The 25,515-nt window shown below is 38.9% G+C and overlaps 1 protein-coding gene across 1 annotated transcript in view; it reads right to left on the bottom strand.

Annotated features, from left to right (window-relative positions):
• The window catches only part of LOC139692052 (5-hydroxytryptamine receptor-like), a 772,518-nt gene that overhangs the window by 90,202 nt on the left and 656,801 nt on the right, over positions 1 to 25,515 (bottom strand). Inside the window, exon 4 of the mRNA XM_071590072.1 lies at positions 613 to 1,144. Within this exon, the coding sequence (XP_071446173.1) occupies positions 613 to 1,111 (499 nt within the window). The 5' untranslated portion in view covers positions 1,112 to 1,144. The remainder of the gene's footprint in view (positions 1 to 612; positions 1,145 to 25,515) is intronic.

Raw genomic sequence — 25,515 nt, 5'->3', positions numbered from 1 at the left:
TATAATTTGTCTTAAGGGTTTAAAAATATTGAAACCTTATATGTTTAAGAAAAAGTTCGAAAATACCCTGAGACGAGAAATTTTAATTCTGAGAGTGACTTTTGAAATGTATGGCTTGTATGCATTGCAGTGAAAGTTTTTGTGGAACAAAATGAATTAGTCTAACTTGATCTATTCTAGTATTGCAACATAAGTTCCAGAATGAATGATAATTTATGAAAATTATCGCAAGGGGAAATCTTTCTGAGAAAACATATCTCATTCCTTAGGATATTCAATGGTAATATTTAGATGTTTCAGCTGGTATTAAATTAATTAATAACCTTAGTGTTTCTTGCATGCTATCCTCGCTAATAGTATTTGAAATAGGTTAATTATTCTGAAAATTTCACAGCGGAAGCGCTTCCAGCCAACTAACTGTGAATTTTCCTGAAAAGTTTTCTGATGTCCGCCGATTTTATACACAAGTACGTGTACATGTGCGGAAAATTACTAAAACGTGTTACTATGGAAGTGTTAAGTATACCGGTTATTTTCCGTTTCATCGAACTGTTTCGCTACATTGGAATTATTGTATGGTGTAGTCACCACTAGCTCACGGGGTCGACTCACCTATGACGGTCACTAGAATCATAAGGCCGAGGATAACGGAAATGATGCCCATCACCAGGACATCGGAGAAGGGCTCGTCGGCGGTGGCCGTCTCGGTGCCGCTGGCGTTTCCGCCGGTGAGCACGCCGACTCCACCAGTCTTGTTTCCGTCGAAGAGGAAGGTGTGGTCCCCCTCCTCATCCCAGTCGGCCGGGAACGAGTCGTTGCCCGGGAAGAGCGGGGAGACCCCGAGACTCTGGTACGGCGCGAGGGTGGAAGACGAGGAGTAGTTGAGGAGGATATCCTCCCAGGGGTCGTCCTCTGCGTCGGGGAGGTGGGCGTGAGGAGGCGGTGGCGAGGGGGGGCTTCGGAGGACGGGGGAGGTGGACGACGGGCCCTCATGGCCTCGGCCAGGAGCTCCGGAAGCGGAGGCGGTGGTGGCTAGCAGGGCCAGCCTGAGGGCCGCCCAGACGTAGAGTCCGGGTTCGAGGTTTCGGATGGCGCAAGCGGTGATGTACATGGCCACCAGTGTCTATTGATCCGCATTCCGAACCTATGGAAGAAAAATAGAGGCAAAGATGAAGGACGTATTAGACGTAGGGGCACGTTCATGAGTCCAAATTATTTATTACCATGCCAGCTCAATCATCCAAAAGTGATGCACCGTTGATTTCATTTTATGTGACCAAAAAACAAGTTAAAAGACTATTTTTAGAAATGAAATAGTTTGATAGATGTTAGAGCGTTCGGAGGGCAAGGTAGTGGGAGGAAAAGAATAAGTACATATGCCCATCAGAATAGAGGGAGTTAGAGAGTATACCGAATTAAAGAAGGGTTTATTGTAGTGTGAGGTGTGAGGTTGTGCCTTGTTTGACGAGGGTAAGAGAGTGAGCGATGTTTAGACGGAGACAATTGAAAACCTACGTAAGACAAATTAGAACCACATAATAATGTTAACAACGTTTAAAAAATATTTTCCCAATGAATTTTTACGTTTTACATGCGAACATTTAAAGTAATATCTGATAGGAGGAGTTCCTAAGCAATTTCTGAAAAAGATTTCCACTGATTATTTGATTATCGATTGTTTTCCAGTTCTCTGAACTCTAGTACCCTTCTACTACAAATAATAGTAATTAGAGTTTATTACAATGTTTATAGAACCTATTAGAGTATTTAAAACTGAGCGGAGGACGGCGCAACATTTTTCGTTTGAACAGACGCAAAAACAACCAGTTTTCATGCATAATTCATTCTATGCTGAGTTCAAAAACAGTCGCCCGCGCTTCTCTTTGTTTAAAAATATACTCTTCATCCAGCTAAGTGGTCTAAGTATAGCCCTACTTTACACTTGAAGATCTGGTTAATATATCCATAAGCTTTTATTTAATATATTCATAAGCTTTTATATAATTTATTTAGAGGCTCCGCTGGGATGACCATCAGAAATGGAGCAAATGAGACTTTTAGCTGGTGTGAGCTACGTGCGTATCACCACAGTCTAGTTATCGTGAGTTCAGCTCCCGAAAAATAACATTTAATAAACCCATCTGACTGATTTATACAGGGTTCGTCCGGAAAATAAGTGTACTGAGCTCAGGAAAAAAAATTTATTACACTTTTACATATCTTAAGCTAATATTCCTCAAAATAGGACCCTTGTGAGTCGATACACTTGTTCCAGCGGCGTTCCCATTCCTGGAACGCTCCCGCGAAGGCATCATCGGGAACCTCTCGAAGACACGTCGTCACGGCCTCTTTGACGGCGTCCAAAGTCCCGTATCGCGTTCCTTTCAAACTCCTCTTTATCTTCGGGAACAGAAAGAAGTCCGGTGGTGCCAAGTCCGGGCTGTAGGGCGGGTGCGGCAGCGTTGCCACGCCGTGCTTGGCCAAGAAGTCCGACACGACAAGCGCGGTGTGAGACGGCGCATTGTCGTGATGCAGCCGCCAGATGTTTTTGATCGCTGGCCGGACGTGGGCGACTCGTTTTCGAAGCCTGTCGAGCACTTGGACGTAAAATGCAGCATTTACAGTTTGTCGTTCAGGTACAAATTCGTAGTGGACGACTCCCCTTTTGTCAAAAAAGACAATGAGCATCGCCGTGATCCGAGATTTGCTCATGCGAGCTTTCTTTTGACGGGGTGATGATGGGGTGTGCCACTCCGCACTTTGTCTCTTCGACTCCGGGTCGTACTCAAAGATCCACGTCTCGTCACCCGAAACAACGTTCTCTAAAATCATTCATTTCATCATTCATTTCATCATTCATTATCATTTTTCATCATCATTTTTGATCATTTTTGCAGTGATCCGCAAGTTGTGTCGCGATTTCCAAACGATTGAGTCTTTGATCATCACTGAGCACTTTCGGCACCAACTTTGCACAAATTTTTCGCATCTGTAATTGGTGCCTAATAATCTCGTGCACTATTGTTTTTGGCACATTACACTGCTCTGCTATCATCCGAACACTAAGACGACGATCAGAGTTCAGTACATCGCGAACTTTTCGCACATTTTCGTCGGTGAGTGTCGTTGATGGGCGTCCAGGCCGTGGTTCGTCGTCGACCTCTTCTCTGCCCTCCACGAACATCTTGTGCCACCGAAAGATCATGTTTCTGGACATGGCTGACTCCCCGTAAGCCTGGTTAATCATACCTACAGTTTCGGTAGACGATTTCCCAAGCTTTACCGCAAATTTGATGGAATAACGCTGCTCCAAAAACTTCGGCATCGCGTTCCGTGACGTGGGTCGAAGCGTGGAGGTTCGCGTTAACAGAGCTCCTCACTACACCAGAGCTCAGAGCCGACTGCCTTTTTCAGCGTCGCTTGCCAACATACCCCCCTCCAATCGCAGCCCGTCAGAGCGGTGCTGGGCGCGCCTGGAGCGGCGGGAAAAAATCAGTACACTGATTTTCCGGACGAACCCTGTACGCTTATTCGTTCACAATAATCCTTTATATTCTAAATTTTATGACCCATAAATTTTCAATGTTAATCAATTATAAATGGCACTTCATAATGAAGAAATATTTTCCACACTCATTATACTGGCCATGTTCTCGAGAGAAAATTTTGTGTAAGTTTATGTTTAGTAATTCAAAAAGAAACCATGTTACGCTATGTTTCATTCCTTCTTAAATTTTAAACGAAATGCTCTCAATACCTATGGATATTCAGTTAGTTGGTGCTTGAAGTAGTAACTTGAGCTTTTCTGCATTTATAACTTAATCAGTTGATCTCCCACAAAATGTAAATATCGGGAAACCGAGAGAGAGAGAGAGAGAGAGAGAGATCGCACGAACATATAGCACACGAAACGTGTTCTCTCAAAAGCTTATCTCGAGTTCCGTCTGGAATTAAGGTATCGCATTCTGGCCTCTTTGGAGGATACCCAGAAGTTTGGGGTGAAGACTTGTATCGCATCATCGAATTCAATCATTTAATGGAACGGATCCAACGCAGATTGACAACAATTGCACAAGTTCACCATCGCTAAAATCAGTTCCCGTCTTTAGAGTATTAATAGTTATTAGGGAAGGCGACTGAGCGCTTAGGTAATTTTCGCAAATCGGGAAAGGTGGGCAATTTGGCAGAGTTAAGATGTTCAGGAAATAGAGGAAGGGTCGGATAGAAACTCGGCATCGTCATTGGATCCCTCTTAACGAAAGGCGCCAAGAGGCTCGCAGTTTAGCATCTCACCTGACAGACAGCGGACTCCACTTTAAGTGCTCTCCAAATAGGACTCAAGTAGGGATCTCAGAAAAATCCTGAAATCGCCAGGATTCGAATCCCATCCTTCGAAAAGATAAGCTAGCACACCAGCCACCGCAATAATTCGATTCCTTATATCATTTAAATGGTATAAACGCTGGAATATAGATTTAAGTACTGCCCAAATGGTGCTGAGTGATTCACTTGGAATGTAAAGAAGATATGCTGAGTTAATTGACAGGAGAACGAAATTACCTGGACATAAATCCATATCATTCTTAATCAGCTCATAACACATTGGCGAGATTATTAATAAAATCTAATCAAAATCAATCCAAAGGAATTTTCAGTAATATATTTGGTCACTGAAATATTTTAGCATTTATTTGAGGGATTCACCTTCATGCATCTACTATTGTTTGTTACGCATGAAATAAGCTACTTACATTAAAGAAGCAAATATTTCAACTTGTCCGTTTCCATTTGAAAGCGATATTATCGTGAGGAGAACAACTTTTCAACATCCATTATATGTGAAGCTGCATGAAATGAGATAAATTCAATATGGTAGCAAAATTAAGAAGGAGCTGGAGATTTCTATTAGATTTACAATTGTAACAAAATTGTAATGAAATTTATACAAGTAGCATATAAAAGTTGCAAAATCAGATGCACTATTTTATTTAAAGCTGATGATTACTCACTCTCTCAGCCACACTCTCATGGAGCTGCACTCGCACATATTGATGTTAAAGGTCCTTTACTTTTAACGAACAGCTTTATCGAAAGACTTTTGCGAAGGCTAGATTTGCGTTTTCAGAGCAGGTGAAGTGATGGAGGATTTATGGCAAATATATTTCCGTTGATATGTCATACACTGACTGCATTGGCCATTCTTTTCATCCTGTTTCTCAATTTTCCTGGAATTCTAGATTATTGCAAGGAATACCTTGCTAAAAATGGTGACTATTATGAAACGCTCGAGTATAAGTATGATAATGTATGTACCTTTGATTTTTCCTACGGCAATAATAGTGAAAAGTTAAATGAATTTGCATACATTTTGTGTTACATCTCCCATCTCCCTTAATTTAGTGTACAAAGGTTAGTAGTTGAAGTTTTGAACAAATGGAGTTTGCGGAAGGATGTTGACTAAATAACTTCCTGTATCATCAAATGAAGAACACAATGAATAATTCCACTGTTCTTTATTTCCGTACTACTTGTTTCAACGGTTAGGCATCATTACCAGGTAAACTAGTAGCACAAAAATAAATAACAACGGAAATATACATTGTGTTCTTCATTTAATGAACATGAATTTCCACATAGTAGAGCCTGAAACAATTTAAAACTTCCTGTATACATAAAAATCATTAATAAGATCATTATCAATATTCCTCTGCGCCATCTGTCATTCCTTTTCCTATTCAATACGGTTTAATATGCAACAACCAATAAACTAGCACGCCAAAAGTATTTATTGGAGAATAATGAACTTTTATAAAAAAATAATCTCTTTAATACATATATTCCGGCAGCAGCTCTACTGATTGTGAGAGGAGCGTCTAAAATCTGTAAGCTATTCAGAGACTTAAATGGAATAATTATACAATTCGTTCTAATCTGTTTGTAGGTACGCGGTGTTGACATCAGTACCTGGAAATTCTATTCGGAGATTTACAGAAACGGTACCATATTAATTACGTATGTTATATATTTAAAAGACTTTCAAATAAGAATCAAAGGTCATTTTGAAATTTTTACTGAACTGCTAGGATTATTCAACTCAAAAATCCTATTTTAGGCAAGGTATGGAGAATTTTAGGACGCCTATGCTTATTTATGGTCTGATATTAAAATTGGCAATTCGAACGCATCTCATCGCGGCACTATGCGGAAAACCTTGGGGGCCATAAAAGGTGATCATTTGTGCTCTTTAATACCAAATATATTTTTATATTTTTTCTCTTACACACTTTTAGTTTATACTACTTGAATGCGATAGCAGTTGATATGAGTTCATATAGAGTCATTGAAGCCCGCTATCTCAATGGCGGTTGGTTTAGTGGTTCTATGGCCATATTTATTGAGCATTAAACATTTATTCTCCCTTAACCACGGTAAATATTTTAATGCGTGTTGGCGAGCTTTTAGCTTAATGGGAGTGTATATAATGGCGCTTTTGTACCTTGCTTATATCCTTGAATTTCATGAAATGGCCAAAAAAAGGCGTCATTCAAGCTGTTTTCATGCGGAAATTTAGCATTATGCTGCTAACAGAACCATAGTGCAAAGCTTATAAAATTCAGGACTCAAAAAAACTTTACCAGTTTTCATATAGTTAACTGTAGGAAATAAAGGAAATACGTTATTTCTCTACAAGTTGTGTAATTTATTTACTCTATTAACATGAAATATTAGCAAGAGCTTCAAGTCACTACTACTAAAAACAGTTCTGTGAGAGGGCATTAGATAATTTAACCGTAACTCAAGATGATTTTTTCAGTTTCTTTCCTCTTTAAAAAGGGAATTCTATATTGAGAGAGAGAGATTAAAAATAAATTATTCACGTGGCTGAATGACGAACCACAAGAATACTTGATAAGTCTTCATTTCAGAGTTCTTCGGAAGGGAATCGAAACACGCCTAAGATATTTATACACTCGGAATGTAAATCAAAATGATATCATTTCTTCCAGAACTCCAAAGAAATAGACGATCGAAAGCAAATTATTCTGAAATATGCGTCGATTTGATATTGATGAAAAATGAGCAGGAACGAAGAAATAAGGAAGACCTATATAAAATTTCTCGTGGCTGACGGCATGAAATAACTTCCGCGATCGTTAGCGTTTCGAAAAAAGGGACATGAAACTGTCGATCAGGGGAATAGAAATTTGAGTGCGTCAGAGAACTTCCGAGAAGAGGATTGAAAATCTGGTAAGAATAGTATATCGTGCATGTAATTGGAAGTTAAAAGAGCGGTTGACACACTGGAGGGATCAGAGAGAAACATTTGAAAGTACTTGATCCTACCAAATAATTTCGGGTTCGACGGATAGATGATTTGATCTTGTTGAACCATAGATTGAAGAGAAAATGAAGACAATGAGGGGGGGCTGTAGATATGTCGTGTCCTATCTTTGTGTTCTGTCGTCGTTATACCCTTAAAAAGTAATAAAAAATCCAACGAGTGGAAATGAGGAGAGACCTGGGTAGAGAGTAATCAACAGATGTTCATGCTGATCACTTGAGAAATGCAAATTTCATGTTACGTACGGAGTTTGTCTGACAACATTAGGTTACTGTTATCCCTATAATTTACGGTTAAAACGGAAATAATCATGAAATTATTCTGAAACAAAAATTTGAAAGTCACCAATTGGTGCAAATTTATGCATCATTACACAAAAAATTTTCACGAAAATGGATTTATTACGTGGTATAAAGAAATCTAGACGAGCTTAAAGTGCAAGTTTATCTTTTGAGACTTTTGGTGACATACATCATCAATAATGATAAAGAAACCTCGAAAATGGAATAAAAAGTACGGTGAACTAACCTTAATTATTTTGTATGTTTTTGCTGCTAGAGTACTAATTTTGCTAACTCAGCCTCCACGATATTATGCCAAATCCTAAAACTTACGATAGTGTATTTATATACGAATTATTAAATGATTAAATCCAATAATGATTTTATTGGTATGTATTTTTAAATGACGCCAAGACTTATTTTGAGCACTTGGTGTTTCACCGTCAGTGATTAAGTCTTATTCTTTATTTAATATTGGAACATTCTCATGATATATGATAGAACTTGAGACATTTTGCCAAGTGTCGTTTTTCTTTTTCCACGCTTGATGCTTCCTTAATCCCACAACGTTTTCCCTTTCTATATTTTTAATAATTTTTTGCAGACATCTGCACTTCTTAATTCAATGGCTTTAGTTTATGTCTTAACGACCCTACTTTACTTTTTATTGCTTCAACATAGCTAACAAGCTCACCCTTCCGAAAACTTTGTATGATAATTAGGCATGTTATCCGTAAGTTATCTCCGTCATGAGATAATTTCAGCGATATACCCTTAAGGATCCGAAATACCTCAAATACTTCTTTATGAATAATGCTCTTTTAAGTTTAGAGTTTTATTTTCTGTCTTGCTCTTCCATCAACTTCTACAGATCTCACATCCAATATCGTCCGCTTAATCTATTTTCTGTCATTTCCTCGGAATTTTAATCTCCCTGCGGTTCGAATCTAATCTTAAACTTCCTCCTTAGTTTCTTAATCGCCATGCTGTGAAAGGTTTGACATATTGTCGCAGCGCTTTACTTTAACTGGTCGCAGAAGGCGTTGTGACATTAGGTGCCCTATTTTCCCCTTTAAGAGCGCCCGCAAGACCGATCCAAATTTTGATCATCCATTCTCCTCCCCGAGTTCAGATTTCCCATCTTCCAACGATTCGCATCCCCGGATTATTTAATGATTTAGCTGCTCGTCTCCCTCGATTTGATATTCCTCTCCCCCTTCCTAGTACTCACCCACCTTGCGTAAGCTAAACCCTTAAAACTTTCCAACTCCCCTCCTTCCTTCTTCTGGTACGACTCAGAGTTTTGCAATTTTATCCGCTGTCATTAATTTTCGATTCTTAATAAAGTCAACCGATATGCGTTATAGGTTGTTGTTGAGTCTAAAATAAGTTGACATAACATTTTTAAGAACGGACAAAAATATTTTACTTCCCCGTCTGTCTTACGTGTCAGTGAACATTATCAAACCAGTATGGCCAAAATAACTAATGAGCAATGACAATTATATTAAAATTTATACCTTATTTATAGTAAATACTCGTTATACTTTGTCAATGATTTATGAGTTACATAGTTAACATCGTTTGACTTAAGAAGTGTAAAGGAGAGACATCATAACCTTCCCTAGTCTGATTGTCAAAGTATCCGGATGCTAAACTTATTTATCTACCGCATAGATGCAAATATATGGAATTCTAAAAATATGGATCCATCAGTAATGCAAACGCTACAAATGCGAACTTTGGACTAATAAAAATTTGCAATTTTATATACTTGAATCACACTGTGTATAACATTTTCATTATAAGAGTTTTTCTCATTTATTGAATACAAAGCAGTTAAATTAGATTAAGTTACGAGGGAAATTTTAAAAGTTCTCGGAAAAGAATAGAAATAAAGGAATTATATAAGTAGAAATTATATATTCTTCGACATAACCTTCCTGTATATTAATGTACTTGGTCCGGCGATGTCCCGAAGTCCCATCTCGAAAAATAAATCTCATCAGGCCTGCAAAATACCCATTTACTTCAGCTGTTACTTCTTTGCTCAAAGAGAATATCAGTCCGCCGAAATAACTTTTCAGCTTGAGGAAGAAATGGAAATCCAAGAGAACCAGATCAGGCTAAAAAGGCGGATGTGAAAACGATCCGTATTTTTGCCATGGTAACGATACTTATGTGTAGGTGTGCTGTGTCTTGATGAAATATAACTTTTTCCTTGCCAAACCTGACCTTTTTTTGTGTTTCTCTAGCTTTGATTGGTCCAGGAGGTTAGTGTAGTATTGTCCTGTAATTATTTGACCAGTGAGGAGATAATCTATCAGCAGAATCGCTTTCACATCCCAGATAACTGAATCCATCACCTTTCCGGCCGACCATATTGCCCTTGGTTTCTTTGGTGGTGAGTCAACATGTTTCTACTGCTCTGACTGCTGTTTTGTCTATGAAGAAAATCTCGTTGGTTTTTATTTAAACAGGTCAAAAATTGTTTGGAAATTTCTATTTCTATGCGTTTGTGATCCTGTAAGATTCACGGCGCCCATCTAGCAGATAATTTTCTCATATCCAATTACAGGGCTCAAATGTGATATGCCCGTTCAGATGACATCCCCACAGCTTCAGAAATTTCTTGCACTTTCAGTTTGCGATCCTCCATGGCCATTTTACGTACATTTGCAATATTTTCTGGGGTAGTGGAACATTATGGCCGACCACTACGTAGACCATCATCCAAGCTGTTCTGACCAAGCTTAAACTATTTTGTCCGCTTAAAAACATTTAAATATGAAAGGGCAGGGTTACCCAGAGTGTTATGAAAGTCGGCATGAGTTTCCTTTGCTTTCATACCTTTGTTTACGAAGTATTTAATCACTGCTCGAATCTTTATTTTTCCATCTTCACAAATCACTACTCGGGAACAATAACGGAGAGGCGTCTGCGCCACAGATCTCTTCTCAGAGCACTGACGCGTTACGTGTTTAATAATAAAGAATTACCAATTACTACGCGGGAAACTCGTTGTGCTAGCACTGACATCTGGTGGTGATTCGGAAAACCTTTCATATAAATTTGTATGTATTATTAAAATTTAGAATTTGTGCCTAAATAACAAAATTAGGTATTCATGACATCTAATTAATTTAATTTTTACCAGTTCTGATGATATAAATCCTGAAGTTATTCTTTTTTAAGTTTATTCAGAATAGCTATAAGAGTTTTTATTATTTTTTTCTTAACTAATGCGTATATTGCCTAGCCATATCTTAGGCTGATTATTTGTTAGGGAACTTTTCTGGAGTTTCCCAGCTGTCATTCGGTTTCTTTTAAGCCGAAAAATTTCTTCTTGTGCGTAAGAAGAGAGTGCGGAAGAGAAATAAAATGAAACTTAAGATTTTACGTCACCTGTGTTATGCGTCTTTCAATAACCTATCGGTATTAGGACACAGCAATCTAAAATCATTTATTCATCGGTGGATTGAAGTTTTAGGAAATAGGGTAGCTGATCGAAAATGTTCTCAGCAACCGATGTTAGCGTGAATAATATTGTACTTGCTGTGCCCGAAGTTCGTTTAAAGTAAAACCCTTTCATATCAATGTTTCTAGGGATTTTAAGCTCTATTATGCTTGATTTTCTCTCCGTGATTGGGAGCTTATCATTCCAGTAACTAAGTAAACTAGACATATACTTTCTTCTGCCAATATTTTTTCATTCATTCAATTTTTTCTTTCATTTTGTTAATTGAAGACTGTGGCTCATAGCTATGTACTTCTAATATTTGTCTCTATGAAAGGTTGGACGTAAGGGCGACTCTCAAGTATTTCATATTTTTATAATAATTTAATTGGCTCCCTCCGATTTTGCATGGCATTTCATCCTTTCCAAATCTATCCATCCAATATTAAATTAGAGTAGATCTGTTAAATTAAAAATGATTTCCTATATTTCAAACCGTCGGAAGTATTGTTTCGATCAAAAGCCAGTAATGAGCCCACCATTGGCATGTTGTCTTTTCTCTTCGAGAAATGGACAAAAGTAACGTGCAAACAATAATTGAAATATTTACTGTAGGGTGATATTTACATGTTGTTTTACTTGAATAGCGTTGCATAAAAAGTATGAGAATACGTAATTGTGATGCTTGCTACTTCCTATAAAACGTGGTGTAGCCGTTGAATGATAAAATTAATCTTAATTATAAGTAGATTATTATCAATGAGAACTGCTTAATAAACTGACCTGATTATTTTTATTCCTATAATATGCTCCACAATGGAAGTTAAGAGGTAAAAGGAGCTCCTAAGTACTTATATGTGAGCAGGCTCTTTGCAAGCGTAGGAGCCTTCCTGATCAAGCAATTAGCCCCGTTTAATACTTAACAGTGGAGTGGGCGAGTGAAAGGGAGACCATATGGGGAGAGGCTGAATTATTTGTAAGTGGTGTGGACGGACGCCCAAGGGGCTTGACTCAATCTCTTGAATCGAATGCTTTTGTTCCACGTAGCTGCCTCCTTCCTTCCTCTTATTTATCCGTTCTTCTCCCCACCGCTCGGCGAACCGTTCGCTTCGGTGGATATCAGTCCCCATCCGAGCCACCGCCATCTCATCTCCGCCTATTGTTCGTCCACAAGCTCAAGGGGCATCAATAAGAGACGATATCGCCATATGTCTCAAGGGAAGGAGTGGCGAAAGGCAATGTGGGCCCTGAGATGGGGGATGAAGGAGAGCGAAAGGGAGGGGCATGGGTGGATTTTGTTGTCCGAATCTTATCTTTCCCCCAAACTCTTTCCCACAAAAACACCCATACTGTCGCAAACACACGCATTCTGCCGATTGGGAAAAGGGAGCCTTCTTTCCCTTTGTGAAGGATCTAAAAATCCACTATTTCCCAGATTAAGGGTTTCTGAGGGAAGAGGTAAAAGGAATGAAAAAACTCTAGCGCAAGAGCCCCCTCCTATCTCTCTCTCCTTTTTATCTCTGTTTACAATGGAGTATCTCACGAAAATAAAATACAATAAGAAGCAGAGGGGGGTGTGGTGAGCTCGGGGCATTATTGTTGTTTTCTCGGTGGTCTTCAATATTTGCGAAGGGAGGAGGCAATTGCACTTTTTCACGACCATTGTAACGGGAGACAGCTATGTGATGACGAGTATATAAACTTATACATATAAGAGAGAAGGTGATTGCTACAAATCTATTCATTTCCCTTTGCAGAGTATCTGTACCCAATATCAGTAAATTGGATCGACGGGAAGAGCATAAACTGATGAAACCGAAGAGAACTCCTTTTAGAATCGTCATATTGGCAGCATTTTCCGCGAAAAATTCTCCCCACTTCAGTCGAAAACCCTAATTCCATCTTAAAAAATCTGAGCAATTTATCTTAGTGTGCGATGGGTATCCGAAGTCCATGGAAACTTCGATGGGTGGTATAAAGCGTTTCCTTATAAAAGAACCCTTCTGGTAATTTTGCAAACCTAATGGAATGGTAAATATCCGGTGCTCACACTCTCGGCACTTTCCAACGCTGTCATAAATCTCTTGAACCAGCATAATACAATAAAATCCGAAATTACATAATAAGATTTCTCTTTCAAAAGGAATGCAAAGTAGGTCTTTTTTCACTATCGAGCCCAGGAACAGCGTACTCGTATAGCGTTGAGAGTAAAGTGCCACTTTTTACTATATTTATCAACAAAGAATAATTCCAAGTTTGCGTAACTTGATTTTATAAGTAAACCTAAGGAGAAAACCAACGCATACAGGATTATAGTAGTTTGAATCACCTTTTCTGTTAAAGATTTCCTTGTATTTTCATTTGGGAAGTGATTGAGGCATATAAATAGACAAATAAAAGACGTGTCATTGGCAAATTGGTAGGTGAATTGAGAGTAAATTTTTCTTGAACTTTATATATTGCTGAAGCTTACTGGAAATATTTTTTCCTCCGATCGATGAGGGCATTTCTAAGCATAAATACATCTCTAAATTGACTGCTGAAAACTTCGATTTTTTCTCATTCCTAAGAAGTGTGATAAGTGAAAAAAGAAAATGGTTTATTGTAAAACATGAGTGTGTTTGTTGAAACTTATATTTGCAGTCAAAAATATTGAATAAAATATGGTAAAATAAATACAGAGTTTAGAACGACCCTTATATAAAACATTGTAGGCATCATACACGGGAATACGAGAGAAAATACATGAGTAAATCCAACGAGTTAATTAACATTTTCAAGACCGAAATTTCCAAACTTTATTTATTTTTTTTTATTTATTCAGTATTAGTCCGAAAACAGCACATTTTGTGCCTTTACATCGAACTATTAACAACGATAACAATGGTCACATTTACAAACACCCAAGCCCTAGGTGGAGGAAAACTCACCCAGGCGGGAATCGAACCCTCCACCTTTGGAATGGCAGATGAGGACGTTACCCCACCGCCACCGGCGTCACCGCCGCCTTTCACAGATGCGCATAAAAAAATTCGTTGATCGAAGATATTTTAATGGGTAATGGGTCTATTATTGCAGATATGACCTCTGGCTTATGGTGAAAGACTATAAGTAAAATATCTCCTATCTGTCTAACTAAGTTTGAATATTTAGGAATTTAACTGTAGAATGTCAGTGGAGAGAATTGCTAGAGTAAGATTAAACGATAATGCTGTGAAAATCACCGGACCAAAGCAATCCTTTTGCAGTTACTCTACCAGGTCCAGGCTTACGTTTAAAGCTTTAGAAGGTCCTCTGAAAAATTCTTTTGATTTAAGCTACTTTTATTCCAAATCGTTTGAGTGATAGAGTAAATCTACTCCGCGACCATGTCCATCATGAATCGTTTGCCGAGGTCCGCATGCACGCCCGATTTTAATTGTAATTGTGTCCGTTTTATTTTCACTTGAGATTTTTACCGAGCTTCCCATTCGGATTCGCACTCTCGGTTTGGCCGACCGTTTTAGCCATTTTATTCCTTTCGTTTGCTTCCACAGTTTTCATTGACTTGCCTTTTTCCTCCTCACACACTAAACCTTGTCCGTACCGTTTTATTTCAATGTCACTAGCGCGAGATCCCGTTTGGATAAAACTGTCTCGACGTGGCAGTCACATACTCTCAATTACTAACTGCCAAATTACAGTCGGTTACTACGGTTAAAATATGAGTGAATTGGTTAAGGTTAAAACTACTGGGTTCCATCCCTGGGGAAAAACTTTTTCGTGCTGGTCACATGCACTGTAATTATTGCCCGCAGGATTTAAGCTCGAAGGTAGGAGGTAACTGACATCACGACTGCGTGCAGGAGTTTAAAGTGCTTGCGAAATTCAGCTCATTTCAAGATGATTTTAATGAGGTGAGATACGTACTAACGGGATATCTAATCCTGATAACTGGACTGTTCAAATGAGCTCCTTCCCTGCGTCTTGTTTTATCATGTATGAATTAGGGAGGTGTACTCGTATTGAGGAATGGAGATTGGGATTAAGCAGGCTACTTTTTTGGAATCATATGCAACTTTGAAGTATTATACCAGACGTTTAGTAAGAAAGAGTTCGTAAAAGGTTTTATTATAAAATTTCCTGCACACCTTTTAATGAACTGTCCGGTATTGGCAGAATTATACATTGGTCTAATCCAATGACATAATTTCGGTGGAGAAATAACCATGGAAATATTTTTTTTTAGTTTTTAATAGTCCTCAAGAGAATACTATGATGCACCAAGTTTGGCGAAAAACTCCATTGCATTTGGTTAAGAATGGCCTTCTGGTTAAGAATTTTTTGGATTCACAGAGCATTAACTGAAACTGTTTACTAGAAAAAACAATCAATGGCATAGAAACTTTGTGCAATTTAGATAATGATATTAGCAATAGAAATAAGATAGTGACATGTGGGTAGTATTTTAGGGAGCCTGAAGATAGTGTGCGGTGGAAAAAGGTCCAGCGTCGACATTGGCGTACAGCTTTAGGAAACGTTTTCGGCTATGAGTTGCGCTAAGTGGCGGGGGGAAGGAAAAGTGATGGCAAAAAGTGAGAGGTAGGATGAAAAGAGGAAGAAACCGAGATCTCGACTATTTATTTACCTGGAAGCCATTTTCAACGGGACTCACTCAAGGGACCACTATGCAAATGAAAGATCTTTTCACTGCTTTATTTACTTTTGGGCGCAATTTACTTCATGCAGCAGAATGTGGTTAGATCGACTTTGGTTATCTGTAAATAATGGATAATTTGAATTATTATTTTCAACATTAAAATGAACATTTAAAAGAAGATTTTTAAAATGGTATTTGTTATTCGAAATACCAAGCACAAGTTTCGAGGAGTAGTTTAATGGGAGGCGACCGACTGCTAAGGTCATTTTCCCCATTAGGGATGGATGGGAAAGGAAGAGTAGAGAGAAACTCGGCGTTGGCATTACCCTACTCTTTGCGAAAGGCACCAAGGAGTCCGCAGTTTAACGTCCCATCCGACGGACGTCTTTCTCACTTAAAGTGCTCTCCAGAAAGCATCTCAAGTAGGGATCGGGATACCACTGAAAAATATTTGTGTAGATGCTTTGAACCCAAACCCTCTCGGTGGCAAGCCGGTACGTTAGCCACTGCACCATCCCGATCCCTATAATTTATATTTATGATGTATCTTGGTTTGAGATTTTTTAAATTAACATTTAGGTAAAATATACATAGACTGCCCAATACCTCGGAGTGATGAATAATTTTGTTTATTTGCGGGAGACCATTAATCACGCGGTTTTCAGGATTTCGAATTGGAACCACTGCGTATCCCATTGCTACACACCACGACGTTTTTTCGTCCGCCTCTCTGCCTTTTCGTACGAATTTTATCGCTTGGTAAACCTGTGGTTTATTTCACGTAACAATCTTAATTGAATCGTAAAAATTCGTTTACGCCAGGATAATGCGGAAACGCTACATATTTGAAAATATGGTACTTAGTAAAATATCGCGTTATTGTAAGAATTTATCACCATTATTTGTCACCTTATATTTGCACGTTTTTTTCAAATCCCTTCTTTTTTATGGAGGTTAGAATTTAAGGGGGATTTTTTTGAGGTTAAATTAAAGAGGGTGGAATGTATTTCACCCCAGCCACAATGGTAACAAGGTGATGGTGAATTACTCAAATGCCTAAAGCGTTCCGGTTGGCCGTGCACACGCGGCTGAATTCTAGCTAAAAATTCTTAGCTAAACAACCTTCCTCCATCATCTCCAAGGGTTAAAAATATTTCAGAGCTAAAGCCACAACATCCTCCAGTACGCTGTGAAGATTAGCTGTTGCTTCAACCATACACTCAAATGCCTCATAAGTGTTTAGCTTCATTTAACTTCAAGCACAATTCCTGACTCAAAAGACTTACACGTCACATTCGCCGAAAGGGAATTCACGTCTGAAATTCTCCATTGTGGGCACTGAATTAAGTGGCCGCAATGCAGAAAAATAATCCTCCACCGATGGAACTTGAACCCGGGGACCCGGGCGTGGAAAGCCAGCATTCTGTCCACTGGTCTGTTCCACGCCCCAGAGGGAAGCATAGAATATCTTGCCCGCACCCATCCCTTCGCTCCTACTTCACTTCTCCCCTCGCCACGCCCCACCCTCACTCGATGTGGCAAAGCGCAGGCTGTGTGCGCAACAGGTGTGAGGGATGAGGAACAGCGGCCGGAGGAAGGCGACAGGGGGAGAGGGAAGGGATTTACGGCTGGTGCGAAAGGGAAGGGAGGGGGAGTGGATGGGGAGAGGGTGGGACAAAGGGCGAACGAAAGACATAAGGGCGCGGCGGAAAGGATTCGTTTCGGGAGGAAGGAGTAGGGGTTTCGCCGCCCCCCTTGTGATACTTTTGTCATCTATTCCGTTCCAAGTCTCCCACTCTTGCGGAGCCCATAGAGGCTTTCTGATAGTCGTAAAGGGGAGACACTGTCCCATTGTGGTGAAAAAATGGGGGGATGTAATGGGTTGGCGTGATTGACTTTAGAGACTTATGGAATCGAAATCGAAAGAAAAACTTCTCCTCCACCAAGGGTATTGATCCAAGTCCATTATAGCACGGAAAGAAATTTCTCAGAGCTCATATAATTTTCTATCCTACTAATATTTCGCTCTTTTTTGCTTTTTATAATGCTTGAGCTTTTAATGATTATTTGCCAATAAAGTTAATATGATAGAAAAATATTACCAGTGAAAATAAAACGAAAAAATGGAAAATAAGGGAAATAATGAGGTTGCGTTAGAAAGAAGAGCCATTTTCGCGCAAGATTTTGTTGCACTTAACCGTCTGGTTGGCTTCGTAATTATATTCAAACACCTCCGAATCAGAGAGACTAATTATAATGGTCCGACATTGAATGTTTAGCATTTTACAGTTCTATTTTATTCGTATTATATTTAATAGAAAATGGTGACTTTATTAAACGATATCACTCAAATTACTCAAGGCTTGGGCACTGCTAATTAATGATTTTTAAATTATATATTGGATATTGGTGATAAGTTACTTTAAAGCAATTGACTTAAAGATACAAGGAAATGCCATTAGGTAGTAAGTCCATTTTAAAGGAAATATGTTCTCCATATTTTCGGTGGAAATAAGATCGAAAGAGAAACAATTACATGTAACTCCTGGTTAACCCAATGCTAGCCAAATTTAAGTTTCGTATTCATTTGAATTACGTTCACCAAAGTCCACAGGATATGTTCAGTGTCCCGTGGGTAAGGGAGGATTAGAGCATTTGAATATGGCAGAGAGACAAACTCGGCGCATTAATTCGCAATACAATCGTGTATGCGGATTGTTCAATTAGAGCTTACAATGATTTTGTGAAAAAAGAAATAGCTTTCTGGAAATGAATAGATTGCGCCTATTACAAAGGACGATGCGCAACGTTAAATATAGGCTTTTGTCTCTCTGTGGAAATAAATATTGCGGTTATGACGGAGACACATAGCCCTTCTCGCGTGGCCCGAGCGTTAAACACGGACGCTCGTTCGTTGAATAAGTGGGGATGGAGAAGGGAGGGGGTGGGCATCTGCATGTGAAATGCGTATCGTTATTTGATTAGCCTCGAGGAGGATCGAGATGAAGGAGCCTAGGGGGGAATTATCCGCGCGGTAATCGTACTCGGTGGATCAAGAACGAAACTCCCCGCGGCGGGGATGCTCCGATGACAGATAGCAACGAATCAGCAATTCGGTCTGGAGAGAACTTAATTAAGTGTATCAGAAGGCTTTTGATAAGTTGCCACGGGGTGGGTGGGGGGAGGGGGCGGCGTGTGGGGGCTGGTGCGCCTGGGACTTATTCGGCTTTGAGAGAGATGAATCGACAATTAAGGGAGCAGCCGGGAGAAGGATTCGAGAAAAAGAGACACGGAAGGGAAGGGTGCGAGCCCGGTGAGAATTTTTCCCGGCAATCGCGAGCGGGTAGGCGGGGATACCTACCCACTGCGTGCCCGCCCGGGGCTTCGGGGAATTGAGTGGGAGATAATAAAATGGCGGGATGACTCATTGGGGGAAACACTAGGTGGAGGTCTTCTTCGGAAGAGGAGGAGGTGCGGTGGCGAGAAATGGGCTGTGCGTGATAAGGGGGTGATCCACAAAAAAGAAGAGGATGAAGGGGTGTAGGAGAGTTAAGTTGGAAAAGAAAGGGGAAGGGGGACGGTGAGGGAACGAAGGCGATATAAATGAGATAGGGGCAAAGATGACGAAGATCTGCTGACGCGTCCGGAGGTTTTGAGGGAGTAGGGGATATTGGGGAGTTGGAAGGCGAAGTAATTACGCAAAGATGTGAGTCGGGGATTCCCTTCATCTCGTTTCCTCCCGGATTCTCACGAAAGCTCCCTGCCGTCGGGCTAATTATCCAAATGCGGCTTGCCAACTGAGGAATGGAGAATATAATGCTCATGTCTAATTGCATTACCAAATCCATGAGACTTCCAACCCATATTTTATTGATTGGTTTTAACTTACAACTTCTCTGAGCAAGAAATGTGTGAAAGGAAATACGGACAAAATAGAGCAAAGAATTGTGATGTCTAGGTGCTCAGATGTGCAAATGAATGTAAGAGAACATATAGTGGCGTGATGAGTAAAGCAAGAGAATATGCATATTAACAGGCTCTCAGGTTCTACAACCAATGCAGAATAACTAAAGCATGAAGCAATAATTCCCTATTAGTCACCCTATGTTATCATTAGTTACAGTCATGTCACAAATTATAGACACCTACTTATCCCAGCTTCTGTATTAACACCTCCATGCATATATTTCTCGTAGGTATTTGCTCCCCATAGGTGCTCCTTCTTATTTCAGTGAAATGACGAGCCAAAAATATCATCCTACGTATGTAATATAAATAGGTTTTTACAGGTATACTTAGTTTTGTTGAATAAAACAAAGGTTATTAAAATCATTAAAATAAAGTTAAATATCAGCTAAATACCTATGGAGCAATTTTATAATGATATTTCATAATGCCAAAATTAAGAGTTTAATGAACACGACGCGATTTGGCACTCCTAGAAATCATCTTCAAGCGTCGATACTTGTGTATGAATACATAATTTTGCATAAAAGCCGAAGATTGACTATTACCAACATTAACTTTAAGTTGGACCCGAGGTTACCATTATTTGGGGCTAGAATGATCTTTTCTGTTGCCAAAAAGGCTACTAATATATTTGTAAGTAGTTTGTCTCACGATAGGTAGTGATGATTACATATTTCTGTATAATATAAACCATTAAAATCATAATTATCTTCAATGGGATAGCTTTACCGAGCATGAGATTTATTTTCGTGGGTATGGGTGGTTAGGGTCTTCCCATGTTTCGAATTAAGTTTTTGATATCACAATGAACTCCCACGAGAAACCTATATCAAAGACAAAATGAAGTTAAGAGAATTACAAAGACAAGGAAGAAATTATTGAGGCTGATGAAAATTGAGACGCGGTGAAGATATGATAATAAAGGATTTGACAGTTGGGAAAGAAAAACGGTACCAAATAATGTAATGTAATGGATGAAAGACAGAAATGAAATTTTAAGTTATTCCGAAAAAGTGAAATGAATTCATGGAAAAATTTGCAGAACAGAAATTAGGAGGTAAGCATAGGCTTGGTCGGAGGAAAGGGACGTGACTTGAGTCGAGAAATATTAGTTATCGATATAACTAAACTTTTACGGGCAGAAAAATGATAACCTTACAACCGCCATATCACACAGTCCGCGCGAAAGGTGCCAACGCTGTCGTTAATATCGATACTGGCATCGCTGTGCTATAAGAGCTGAATGGCGACAACTCACAGGCACACGCAGTTGTTGCTGCTCTTGTTGATACGCGGACTGGTCTAATGCATTCGTCCAGCTGTAGAAATGGAGGCAAGCACAGAAGAGCCGAGAGGTGTGGTTAGTTTTCTTGTGGCTGAGGGAGCTGGAGTACGCGAAATTCATCGTCGTATGTCTGCTGTGTATGGTCAACTCTGCATGCCCATGACGAGTGTACACGAGTGACATAGGAGATTCCGATAAGGATGCACATCACCGAAAGTCGATGCGTGCCCTGACGAGGAAGTGCAAGAGTGGGTGCGGTTGTGGATCCGTCAGCTACCTACCTTTTCCTACTAAACTGTAAGTAATCGTCGCGTCTCCCGGTGGGACAAATGTATCAATGCATTTGGTCATTACTGTTGAATAAAACCATTCCACGGTCACGTTATGGAGGGTGTTCGGTTTTCGTTTGCTCACCCCTCATGCATTGGGAAAAAGGTGCAAATCGACGGATGAATAGGAAATTTCCACACAATATCATTGAAAATGTTCATGCTAAAAGGAACAAAACTATTGGGGGTACGTTGCAGTATTTATAAGGAAGAAGTTTTGCCAATAATCATTTTTACATCAATTTGAATCCCTATTTCGGATAATAGTTATACACTATAATGTGAGAACTATAACATCAAAGGTTAATTTCGAAGTCGAAAAAGGTGACACTAATATATTCATGCACGAAAATTTGGAAAACAGGAACGTCAAGGGTTTCGTTGTGGCATTTGTATCGCCAAACAAAAGGTACGTGTTTAGCTTCCTCGTAGGCTTTCTAAGCTATGATATACAGAAAAATAAGCAACATTAATCTTTTGCCGCTCGCGATTATAAATTCTGCGCTAAAATAGAAAAGACAGACTTACAAAGGTGGGGAGCAAGATTTAAAATAGCTGAAAAGCCATTAAAGTCAGAATTTTTCACTGATGAACGAGATTCAGTTTATCGTCAAGCTTCAGTTCAGTCGAGGAAGTCATAATGATCAAAGTAACGGATGTCCGTAATGCACAATAACATATGTGTGGTATTCGACCATGTAATTCAATATCAAACGACAATTTTTACGTTTATCAAGCCGTTTTAGATCGGTCTTAGGTCCGTCCGAGCTGAATATGAGTAGTGGGTTTACTGGCAGGATGATTTTACACAAATGAAACATATCGATTTTTACCCATCCAATCTAAAGGACGATACGCCCACCGCTTTAATCAATGCGATTTGATTTTGTTCCCTTGTAGTTTCTATAAGTAATGAAACCAAAGTTGATAAATTCACTAGTGAAATTTTCAAAAATATTTGTTTCCCAAGAGAATACGCTTACGTTATTACGATTGTGATTCTTTTTCGTCCGCTGACAAGGAAGAAACGGAAGCCGAGCCAACACTTCAGGCCGCTTCGTTTATCACTCACAATCAGAACAATCTGTCCAGGTCGATGTGAATTCTCAGATTGTCTCCTCAAAGCGAGCTGACTCAGCTTGATGCCCGATCGATCAGGATAAGTTAGCTGTGTTCGCCAAATCGATCCAAACTGAGATCGCTTGGCGAACGCGGTAAGCGGTAGGGTTATAAAGAAAACTGAGTTTAAGATGAGTCTATCATATTCTTAGAATATAACGCAAGGGAAAAAATTCAAATATTTTAAAAAATTGTCTAAGAAGACTCACGTAATAGGAAGATAAGAAAATGGCATAATTTCGAGAGCGGTAGGTGGTGAGTTTCTGGATACAAAGAGGAAATTGATGCCTGTAACTCCTTAAGAAAGGATATGAATGAAGGTTTTGATATGGATTGTGGCACTATTTTATTCCGAAATCTAATGTTTGAAGATCTTAGTTCAGCGTAGATTGGACGATATCGAAATGTGGGTATCTGAAAATAATCTCAGGAGAAACATATAGACGAAGCGAAATAAGAAAATGTGGAGCGAAAAACGCGAAAATGGGAGTGCGGTTAGAAGAAGAGTTACAAAGACAAGAAGAGGTCTTACATTTGGTGGGGATGATTTAAAGCTTTTGGCGGGTTATGGAACAAAGCAGAGAAAGAAGATTGGTAATATATAAGGAGGATTTGGGATATTGAGGGCAGTGATAAATGGAGTAATGGTAACCGGGACTAGATAGGAAAAGATTAGATCATTTGGATGAAGGCTTAAAGAAACTATGAGGAGCTGAAGAAGGAAATATCCGTACGCAAAATTGTTTACTTCTTGCCCGATTGCTATAGAATCACTACGATGTCTGAGATATTTCGGTGACTATCCAAGTCCTACCTCACTTATTTTGGAATAAGAAAACTACCCTTCTATATATACTTATAGTTGGCCTTTAAAAACTTATAGCAATCATTAACAACTGGACAACATACAAAATACATTCATTAAGCATTTGAAAGAGGAATTATTCAAAATTTCTCTGAGCATGAAAGTGTAAAGGATTCATTTATTTACAGATGGAATGGAATGGAAGGATTCTAACTGGCCGTGAGATTATCTCATATTTTCTTTCCATTTATCTTGTAAAATGGAGGAAATATACTGGTAGTTACGAGAAAAACCGAAATTGATTAAACCTATGGGAGGGTTAAGCTTATTTATGTAATTTATTTAATGCATTCTCCCAAAGCAACTGTACAGTTGCGGTTGAATCGACGCGGCCTTTGGAAGGTTCCTCTTTTATCAAGCTCAGTGAATAAGAGGAGAGAAACAAAATTCGTAGTAATTTAGAGAAATGCAAATGTTCTAGCTTTGAATTTGAAATGCGCCACCCATGCCTCTGCGTTATTATCTGCAGACGACCACTTTCGCGTGTGGGAAAGGGTCAAAGGACTCAAGTATTAATAACATAATTATGGGTAAATGGGTAATGCCCGTCCATTAAATGCAGGATGGCAAATATGGTCTTCCTGTAACAATTACAATGGCGCTTAATCTTGGTTATGTTTTTGTTATAAACTGTGAAATGGAAGAACGAATAGCTACTAAAATTATATCTTTGAAAACGTTTAATGCACTACTTAGAATGGGACGTTTTAGTGAAACACGTGGCTTAACGGAAAGCGTGAACCGTAGGATTAACGAAGTTTTCGATGGCAAAGGAGTCACTAATATGAAAGTCATGCTAGGAATTGTGTTGTTGACTTTTTGTCTATACGTGTGAGTCATACAGGTGCCTAGGAGTAATCGAAAATGGGGGAATATAGGAAAGTATATGTATTACAATAGCACTTTTAGTAAGTAGTTATGAATGCAATTTAAAACAAATAAATTGGGTTTATCCATTTAATGATAGAGTAGATGTTGTGAAAATCTTTGTGAATATATTTTACCCATTCAAAATGTTACGTATCATGAAATATCATAACACAAATTTAAGTATTATTTCAATATGTCAAAGAAATAATTATCGGGCCTAAAACACATTTCCCTATGTTAAGTTGAAGTCAGATTATTTGGAATGGAAATTTAGCTTAACGATTTTGTTAAACAATTATAATTTGTACTAGCAGATGTAAGAGGCTTCAAAGGCTGGGAGATAGTATGTTTATTGCTGTGAAATAAAATTTCAGTTATCAGATTAAGGTTTATGAGGTTATGAAGAATTGCAAATAATTATAGCATTCATTCAACTAAATGTAAATGAGAGCATTTAAAGCATTAAGGCACTTTTAGCTAATACAATTTCGACAGTGTTAATTAAATACTCATATAAACTAATTATTGAAAAATTGATATAGTTGATTAAATTAGACTGGAATTGAAAATTAAATTAACATAATCAATGATGAGAACTCAAATGCCTAATCTGAGTTATGTTAGAAAATATTCTTGACCTCACGTGACAAGATCGAGTATGACTTTTCATACAGAATAAAACGCATAAGTAGAGAGATAAGAAGGCAAACGGAGAGAAATCAGAATGGCTTAAAGGAAAAAGGAATACTAGCCTCAAAGTTTAGAAATTTATTCCAAGGATAAAAATAGAAATAAAATACACGAATATCAAAGCTAAAAATTGTGAAATAGTTTGTAATAAACTTCATTCACGGATTTTATTCATTATAAACTCTGCTGTCGGTTTTCTTTTCGTATGATTTCTTTTTATCGGTGTTCCCCGTCTTATATTGGGCAGTCAGAATGAATTTACAATAAAAATATTATGAATCTCAGGATTGTATAGTTTCCACATTAGTTCCTTGCAATTTAGCAGTAAACATAGAAACAAGAAACAAGATGATGAAGGAACCCATATGTATTATACCCTGGCAGTGGGTATCACGCAGTTTTAGGTGAAAATAATTAGTCTGACGTGTTGTCTCCGACAAGAATGGACGTGGAAAGAATGGAAGAGAGAGAGAGAGAGGAAGGAAGAAGAAAAATAATGAAAGGAGAAAAAGAGATGAAGTATGAATGCAAATTGGAAGCATCTTGGCTGTGGGCGGTGGACAAATGTGTAGGGGGAAGCTCCAGCGGGGATATGAGCGGCATCATTGTGTATGTGTGCTGTGGGAGCTGCAATGGTGTTGGTGCCGCGGTGGGGAGGCTGAGAAATGG

The sequence above is a fragment of the Hetaerina americana genome, unplaced genomic scaffold (assembly GCF_022747635.1).
Source record: "Hetaerina americana unplaced genomic scaffold, ioHetAmer1.1.p SCAF_4, whole genome shotgun sequence".
NCBI classification, from domain to species: domain Eukaryota; kingdom Metazoa; phylum Arthropoda; class Insecta; order Odonata; family Calopterygidae; genus Hetaerina; species Hetaerina americana.
This window is presented reverse-complemented; position numbering and strand designations above follow the sequence as displayed.